The 10,000-nt window shown below is 25.4% G+C and overlaps 1 protein-coding gene across 3 annotated transcripts in view; it reads right to left on the bottom strand.

The window, feature by feature from the left end:
* Positions 1-1,361: 1,361 nt before the first annotated feature.
* LOC122633720 (serine/threonine-protein kinase dyf-5) overlaps positions 1,362-10,000 on the bottom strand; it is a 14,334-nt gene continuing 5,695 nt past the window's right edge. Inside the window, exons 2-10 of one of the 3 annotated variants that reach the window (XM_043822012.1) lie at positions 6,829-7,127; positions 6,023-6,144; positions 4,968-5,180; positions 4,455-4,802; positions 4,219-4,386; positions 3,982-4,104; positions 3,659-3,901; positions 2,142-2,359; positions 1,362-1,960 (exon numbers count right to left, since the gene is read on the bottom strand). In XM_043822012.1, the coding sequence (XP_043677947.1) occupies positions 1,845-1,960; positions 2,142-2,359; positions 3,659-3,901; positions 3,982-4,104; positions 4,219-4,386; positions 4,455-4,802; positions 4,968-5,180; positions 6,023-6,144; positions 6,829-6,996 (1,719 nt within the window). In that variant the 5' untranslated portion in view covers positions 6,997-7,127 and the 3' untranslated portion in view covers positions 1,362-1,844. Of the gene's footprint in view, positions 1,961-2,141; positions 2,360-3,622; positions 3,902-3,981; positions 4,105-4,218; positions 4,387-4,454; positions 4,803-4,967; positions 5,181-6,022; positions 6,145-6,828; positions 7,128-10,000 lie in introns of all 3 variants that reach the window. The other 2 variants (XM_043822011.1, XM_043822010.1) reach the window with 2 other exon arrangements.

The raw sequence follows: 10,000 nt of genomic DNA, 5'->3' as shown, positions 1-10,000 counted from the left end.
ATTACCGCGATAATTTAAAAAAGAAACAGAAAGTGAAAAAAAGGAAGAAATAAAGATTAAAAAAAGAAAAGATTAAAAACGAAAATTTATTAAAACTTTTCCTTTTTAAACAATAGTTCTATTAATTTTTCAAAGAATATAAGTTCTTTCTCCACCTCTAGAATTAATCGTATTAATTAATCACATTTATCATTAACCTTAATGTATACAGGTATACATATCCATACATACTAATGATAAATATCATATTTAATTTAATCAAACATTCTATTGTACATAATATACGCATGAGATAAGGAAGCAAAAAAAAGAAAAAAAAAAAGATTTAATTCACATGATGTTACTAGTGTAAATTTTAATAATCGATCGTTTAACCAAGTTATATTTAGTAAACGAAAAAGAGAAGAAAAGAAAAAAACAAAAAAGAAAAAGAGAAATCATTTTCTTTCTTTTTTTTGCGAGACGAGTTGAAATCGTATTAATTACTTAATAAACAAAATAATTCATTCCTACGATAAAAAATGAAATAAAAGAAGGAACGAGGAAATATGAGCTCTGTATAGAGACTATATAAATGCTTTATATAGCTCTTAATACAAAAGGGACTCTATCTTGATACGAATTGTATTAATAAATATAAGTACGAATATATGAAAAGGATAAAATAAAGAGATTATAATAATTAGAGAAAACAATTTATCCGAATGATAAATGATAATAAAATAATAACAGATCATTACATTTTCTTTTAATTATACTTAGTAAATAATACAAAAAATCCTCTTTTTTTTTCTTCTTTATTGTTATATATTATATTATTATTATTATTATTATTATTATTATTATTATTATTATTATTATTATTATTATTATTATTATTGTTATTATTATTATGATTATTACTATTATAATAATAATTATTATTATTATTTTCTTTTTCTTTTTTATTATAATCTACTTCCGTATATTTATTGTATCGAAACGCGACATTGAGTATATTATTCTGTCATTAGATCGAATAAATAAATTTAAAAAAAGAAAGAAAAAGATCAACATGAATCATTCATGAATCATTCATATTATATTATGCATTAACAAAAATTTGCAAGAGAGAAAATTATTTCAAATTGTTTGAAAAGATATTACTCAATGTTGCGATAATGTTACTATGTACAAATAATAAATGTGTGTGACTGTGTGTATATATATACACACATATATACATACTTAAATTATTTTCATATACTATTCAGAAGATTACGTTAGTATTTTCTATCATCCTGTTGGCTCTGAAATTCGCATATATATTTATATAATATATATATAATATATACATACACATATATATATATATATATATATATATATATTATGACATTTAATACGATAATATGACTAACTTTTCTTAGCTTCATTTATATTCATGAACAATAAACGATCACGCACACGTTCCATTCATTGCTTTTTCTAAATATTATCAGAATATTATCCAAAAAAATATTCGAATAATGAATATCGAATTCATTTTTCATTTCTTTCTTTCTTTCTTTTTTCTCTTTTCTCTTACCTTATTGGTATTAATAATCAATTGAGAAAACAAAAGAAAAAAGAAAAAAGAGAAGGAAATAGGAAAAAAAAGAAAAAATATTAAAAATAAAAAAAATAAAAAAAAAACAAAACAGTATTAGGGTAAATCTAATACTACAAAATAGAAATCTATTTTTCTAAAACGAACGATTATGCAAAATGCAAAATTGTTGGAACGATTGGAATCATTCTATCACAGATTAAGGTAAGTATCGATAAAAACTAAATCTTTCATTTTAGGAGGAATTGTAACGTGGTCATTTGAGATATTTAGCAGCCCAATCAGTTCGACCATGGAGTCCACCGCCACTTCCACGAACATTCAAGACACTTCCAAAGAGATTCGTTTGTAGAGCTGATTTATTTGGTTGTTCTAAGGGAGAAAAAAAATCATTAGAGATTCTAATACTTAACGAAAAAAGATTCATTAGACAATTATATTGTTAATCTCTTTTTTGTTTTCTTTTTTTTTTCGAATCAGATTTAAAAAATTTTGTGTGTATGTCAATGTATCTATGTCAATTATGTATGTATATATGTATATATGTACTCACTGATATTATGCGTACCATAAACACTGGGATAAGGCATTCTTGAATTTTGCTCGGCTATGAAACGATTTCGTGGGAGATAATGCTGCCTTGTTTGATTCTCAACGTTCTCTCTGGGTCCCCAAAAGTTGTCATTGTATTCCTCATATTTTTCTGAACTAGGTGGACCTATCATGCCGTTCATCGTAATTCTTGATCGATTCGAGTCGGTGTCTCCGTTTCTTGAATGAAATAAATACAAAAAAAAAAAGAAAAAAAAGAAAAATAATAAACAAAATAAACAAAAGTGAAAGTAAATATATACAGATATAAAAAACAGTAAGTCGTCGGACAATTGAACAAATGGAATATGGTTAAGGAATAATTTTATTCAAGGAATTTTATGTTTACATGGGAGGACGGTGTACAGTTTAGGAATAATGGAAATTGTAAGTACTATGAATTTAATTAATAAGATGTTAATTTCCAAAGAAAAAAAAAAGAAAAGAAAAAAATATGGCGATGAAGATTTTTTAATGAAATTCAATTCGGTCTCATTTGTATACTTATTATTACATATACGTGTTGATAATTATTCTCTTTTTGTTTAATATCTTTTATTTGATTTTTTAGATATTCAAGATTATATATATATTATATATAATATATATGTATTATATATATATTAGACTTTCATAATTATCAATACACATATATAATTATTGGCATTAATAGTTACCACTAACTCTCTCTCCCTTCCTCTCTCTCTCTCTCTCTCTCTCTCTCTCTCTCTCTCTCTCTCTCTCACTCTCCCCTAATCTCTTTTCTTAAATATGCAATAATTAAAAAGAAATAAACCGAAACAACATGCCCCAATAAAAAATAATATCAAATAAATTCCCAACCATGTAATACCGGGATAATTTACAAAATCCGAAAATAAATTGTCCAGTTTCAGGAAAAATACATTAAAATATTTCCAAAGTTTACCATCGCAAAGTCCTCTAATAAAATAAAACGACATGAAATTTTCATATAAATATTTCAATAAAAATACTCCTTCATTTTGAGCGAGAGATAAAAGAATGTTGAAAAAATATCCCAACGTGAATATCGGATAAAAAATGAAGAAAATTATTTTACAAATTACATCGTTTAACTTAATAGAAGCTGTAATAGAATATCGTTTAAGTTCTGTTAAACTATTAGGAGATTTTGATACCGATTTATCTTCGAATAAATTGTAAAGTATATTTTGTAAATGAATAATAAACGATCGAAAGGTCACTTTTGTATTCGACGATTTTGTATAATTATCAGTATCAGACTTGCGTAACCATTGGACGGAAAGAAGAGTTTTATAACTCTTAAAAGATATAAAAATTTGATAAACGTTTTGAAAAAGTTCGATCGAATTACCATGGTAGAATAAAATACTACCAATTATTATTATTGACAAATATAGAATCAAAATGACCACGATAATATTTCGTAACTTTCGATACCTGGACGACAAATTTGTGGTTTGGCCAGCGACGTACCGAGCCACGCTGAGATAATGTTGTTTAGCTGAGACCTTCCTAGTGTTCTTCGTAGCCGATTGAGATTGTTGATTCCAATTCTTTAATTGCATCGTCTCGTTCCAAACCGGCAATGACCAATTCATATTGGTCTGCTTGAAATTCTCAGCCTCGGCATAATTGGCATTCCAATTGGCACGATTTTCTTTGTAAACACGATCAGGCAGTAGCTTTGTTTCGATGCTCTCTGGGATTATCTTGCTTCTGACGATCGGACAATTACTAGTATTAGATTACTGAGCGACGTCTTGATTAGGACTGATTATGTTATTCGTGCAACACACCCTAAGATATCAGCGAAATCATCTTCGTCCCATTTAGACGAGTTGTTTTCACGTTTACGATTATTATGATTCAATAATGGTAATACCGGTTGTTGCTGTGGCTGTACAATCTTCTCTTGTACTCTGAAAAAAGAAAGAAAAAAGAAAAAAAAGAAAATATTTTTCAAACGTAATATATTGTATTTTTTTTCTTTCTTTCTTTTTTTTTTTTGCTCGTAATATCTCAACGTATTTTACCTAGATTGTACTACGTTATTGATTATATCTTCATGCTGATGATAATTTGATTGTTTTGGAATCGGCGGTGGAAGATTGACTTTGTTCATTATCAATTCTCTCTGCGATGATACTCCAATTTTTTTACTGCTAACCACACGTTGAATTCCAATTTGATAATACGGATACCTAAAAAGATTCGTTTGAGATATAAAAATTTAATTATTAAATGGTACAATGATTTATAATGTTTATACCTCAAAGATTGTTGTGCTGTTGGCCTTTTAATAGGATTCCATTGCAACATATCTTCCATCAATATCACAGCTTCTTGACTTGCATTGGGTATCAGTACAGCTAATGACGTTTTTGTGAAATTTGGAAATTTGAAATTCATTGCCGATGCTAACTGATAACCTTCGGGCCAGTCATCTTTCTCCGGCGTCCCAATGACTGAACATATTTTAAATATCTCGTCTATTTCACTTTTGCCAGGGAATAGAGGTCTGAATGTGTAAAGTTCAGCCATAATACATCCAACAGCCCAAATATCAATTGGACTATTATAATTCGTCGAATGTAGCAAAACTTCTGGTGCTCTATACCTGTCAATGTAAAAACGTAATATAAACAAAAGAAAAGAAAGAAAATATTACATTTCAAAATCTTAATTTTCTATTACTGTGAAAAAAGGAGCTTGAAAAAAAAAAAAAGATTGATTCATCTTACATCAACGAATTCAACGATGTTATCTGAAATTCATTAATTACCATCTAGTCGACACATAGTCGGTGTAGGGTGGCCTTGACCGTATTTCCCGGGCTAATCCAAAGTCAGCTATCTTTACTAGTTCCGGCCCCATGCATAATAAATTTTCTGGCTTCATGTCACGATGAAAAAAACCGTGTTTGTGCATAAAGGCAAGTCCTTGTAAAACTTGGTACACCATGTTTCTGATCACCGGTTCTGGAAAAAGCTTGTCCCTAAAAAAGAAAAAAGAGAGAGAAAAAAAAGAAAAGAAATGAAAAAAAAATTTATGTCAAAAAATACATTCATTTTGTTATTAAGACTAAACGAACACGTTTAATAATTTAAAATGGTATATTATAAAATGCTTCTTGTGTAATATAAAAATTATATCATAATCGATTCGCTTATTAATTTTATATATATATATATTTATTTATTTATTTAATTTTTGTAGTTAAAAAATGTTCACTACAGCCCCTGAAAATAGGCTACACTCCATTTATCAAAATATATCGATAATTATTTACTTCTAATAAACAGATAAATGGATTATTCTGTATTGCATGCATATATTACCAGGTAGTTTATCGTCGAAAACTCACAATTTTCAATAGACAATATTATCGAAAAAATAGAAAGGATTGTCTATCTGCAATTTATTATAACTCTCGTACATATTTATAGAAGAAAAAGTAAATAAATAAATGCAACAAATTTGCTTTTCTCAATTCATTTAAATTAATTAAACTAATATATATTTTTTTATAAGAAGCAAAAATTGTAATTATAAAAATATTAATTATGACGTCTAAAGATAGGCTACAATTCATTAATAAAATATATCGGTAATTCTTCACTCCTGATAGATAAATGCGTATGCATATTATGTATTAGATACATATGCATATTTAATACGAAGAAAATACAAAGGTTGCCTATCCGCAGGCGCAATTATTACTATATCTATTAAAAATAAATAAATAAATAAATAAATAAATGTAATAAATATAAATTAATTTTAAATTAATAATTTATAAATATATATATATTTTTTGTTTAAAAAAAAAATGTATACCTATCCTTCATTAATTGATACAAGTTCTCCTTCATATACTCGAAGACAAAGTATAGTACGTCATTTTCTCGAATAACTTCCTTCAATTTCACAACGTTCGCGTGGCTAAGTTTCTTCAAGGACTGTAAATAATTTCATTATCGTCAATCGCGTTCGCATACGAAATCACGTATAAAACTTTGATCAGAGTAGAGAGAAGCGATAACAGGTATCACACCTGACTAAGAAAAGGCCCTGAGGTAGACTTCTATACATGCATGATCATAACAAAACTCATTATTATTTAAATATTATTCGTCTTCATTCCACATTAAAAAAAAAAAAAAGAAAAAAATAGAGAGAGAGAGAGAAAACGAAAAAATAATAAACTGATGCAAATATTCGTTGTAATTTGCATATTAAGTGATTTTCTATACAACAATGACAACAACAAAAATAACTGACAAATACGAATTAATTTAAATATATGTTTCAATATCGTACAGATTATATTTAATTAATATTGAAAATAATTATTACATAAAAAAGTATAATCCTTGTTAATTCTTATTTATAACTTATTGTATTGATAATAATTTGCATTTCCTTCTTCGTTCTTTTCTTTTCTTTCTAAAGATCTTAAAAATCTTTTGAAAAAAATAATTTCTTGAATAAATAAAACTCATACATCGTCAGAATAGAAGAGAAAGAAAAAAGGAAAAAAAAAGAAAAAGAAAAAGAAAAAGAAATCTATATAAATTTCTTAAGCTGGAAATGATTGAGATGGTCGATAGTAAAGGTGTGTGTTATTGTTGTTAATATCTGACCTTGACCTCTCGAAGATTCATGGCTTCCTCCCAAGAATAGTATTTCCTTTTCATTCTTTTTATGGCGACCTTTTCTCCAGTGTCGATACGTTCGCCGAGCACAACGGAACCAAAGGTACCGTCACCAAGTTGGTTCAAGGTTATATACCGATTCATCTTCTTCCGCATTCGTCCAATTCTCGTTTCGACCAACAAAGGTAACCTTCAAAATCAGTATCTTGAGATCTATCACGCTAACCGCACGGCCGTACACGTGTCCGGCACTGAACACGAGTAGTCTCGCATGTTTTCTCACATCACTGTAATTAATTGATAATAGATTATAGGAAATCATATCTTCTTTAACATTATCAATATTATTGTTAATTTTATTGTTACTTAAATTATTGAAAAAATTTTTTATCGTACTATTATTTTAATATTATTAGAAAATCTCTGTATTTTTATTATTATTATTATTATTATTATTATTATTATTATTATTATTATTACTATCATTGTTATTGTTGTTATTATTGTTGTTGTTAATATTAATTTAGTTACTTCATCGTGTTGATATTAATATTATTAAAGAATTTTCACATTTTCATTATTATTGTTATTATTATCGCTATTATTATAACTTATTATTAGAATTAGAATATTAGAATTGGATATATTGTATATATATGTACGTATATCTTGATATATATCTTGAAATTGCTTCTTAAGTTAATATGATAGATGAATTCGATAACGTTACAGATGTATTATTTATTTCAAGATAATTAAATTCTTTTCTAGATTATTAGAATGATATGAAACACGAAACGAAGAAAACTTCGGTTTTTCTTTTTCTTTTTCTTTCTCCTTTTACAGAGAAAAACAATTAATTTCTTTTTTTATTTATCACTTTCATTCAGTTAACTTTACGTTTTATTTCGTTTAATGTTTCAATTGGTTTCTATTATTTTTAATCGTATTCTATTATTTATATGTGTAATATACAAATGGAATAAAAAATAGTTACACATTGTCAATCGGTAGAACTTATGCCAACTTTGACGATAAAATATTAAACACTTGCGCGCATGCTCAGTAGTTTTTATACGATTAACTATTTAATCAGTCTAGAGACAAAATCATCTGTTGTCGAGTTCATTACAAATGAAATAACTTTTTCGGTAAATGGAGATCACACATAAATATACATATATATCACAGCATTGTAGAAAGGAAAAAAAAAGAAAAATAAATTTAAAAAAAAAAAACTACATTTCTAATCAGATAATAGATAAAAACTTTGCGTGTTATTCTCGTTAATTTTTCATTAAAAATGCGGATGAAATTAGTTGAATATTAAATAAATGAAATATAAAATGAAATGAAATAAAATGCAACAGTTGGGAAATATAAAATGGAATAAAAATTATGAAAAATAAGATAAAACGAAATAAAATTAAATGATAGTAATACTCATAATACTAACAATACTAACAATAATAATAATGATGATGATGATGATGATAATAGTAACAGTAATAATAATAGATTTTCAATTAAACAAAATGTTAAATATAGATACATCGAATTATAAAAAAAAAAAAAAAAAAAAAAAATATGCATATACCGAGTGACTCAATAACTTAATATAATCGCGAATATGTAATGGACCTTGAAGAATTCATCTTTCTTTTCTAACATTTTTGTTTAACTTCAATCAAAACAAAAAATATAGCTTATTATAATTTTGTCTACCACCAGACCTTTTTTTTTAAATATTTGGAAAGCTATCATATTGCAATACTATACTCTAATCGTTTTTTCATTGGAAATAATATCAAGAATCACTTGATACAAAAAAAGAAAAATAAATCATTTAAAAAATACTGATAATCTTGAAATGTCGTAAAAAAAAAAGGAACCTAAAGAAATTATCTCAATTATTATTTTAATATGATTAATAATAATCAAATTTTCTAACGATTCTATTAATTACAATAAAAAGATATATCATATGCTAAAATTATATAATTATATATTATTCTTATATTAATTCGACTGAAATACAAGAATAAATTATTTCAATACTATTGTTTTTGCAATAGAAAATAGATTAAAGAAATATAATGAATATTCTATGTACATATATAATTTATAAATAAATATGTGTATAATACTATTAATAAACGTGTGTGTGTGTGTATGTACATAAATATGCATGTACGCAATATAATACAATACAATGATAGTTAAAGTTCCTCTAAAATATGTATGTATGTACATGTGTACATAAGTATAAATAAATAAATATAAATAAGATTATAAATGAAGTTTCTTTATCTTTAGTCTTTATTTTTTTTTTTTTTTTGAAGAATTCACAAATGAATGAAATATGATTGGAAATGATTTGTCCTCGCATTATTTCTGATAATCAACGTCCCATTATACTTGTCTTTACCACAATGGCATACATGTTATAAAAGCTCGATCATATATACTTGAAGGTTGAATCGATATAATGTCATATAACTTGTATGATATCTTTGCGAATGACACGTCAAAGCTTTCCTCGCTATTTTCATTTGAACTAGACCTCTATGAATTACTTAATCTTTCAAATATAAAGAAAATAATTAAAAAGAAATTTAAAAAACAAATAAATTAAAAAAATTTATTTTTATCCTTCTTCAATAAAAAAAAAGAATACTCGCTATAAAATATAAATTTTGTCAACGTATCTGACGAAGAATATGTTTATCTAAAGAAAGAATAATAATAATAATGATGATGATGATGATGATGATGATGATGATGATGATAATAATAATTATTGATTTGTATCAATCGATTTATTCATTAATAATTTATTAAAAAGTATTATTAAAATATTATTACGAATCTGTTATGAAATTATTTGTTACAAAAGATTATTATAAAACAGATTATATGTGAATTCTTATTAATAATATTGTCGTATAATAATTAAAATATAATTATAATATCATATAATATTTAAAAAAATGATAAAAAACAAATCTTCCTGATTAATAAATAAACAAAACAATTTTTACAAAGCAAACTATATTATATAAAAATTGTTTCTAATATGTAAAAATAAAAATTAATTATTCGTATAAATGTAATAAACTAACTTTATAAATTAATTTTATAGTATATAAATTTCAATTTT

The sequence above is a fragment of the Vespula pensylvanica genome, chromosome 13 (assembly GCF_014466175.1).
Source record: "Vespula pensylvanica isolate Volc-1 chromosome 13, ASM1446617v1, whole genome shotgun sequence".
Taxonomy (NCBI): domain Eukaryota; kingdom Metazoa; phylum Arthropoda; class Insecta; order Hymenoptera; family Vespidae; genus Vespula; species Vespula pensylvanica.
This window is presented reverse-complemented; position numbering and strand designations above follow the sequence as displayed.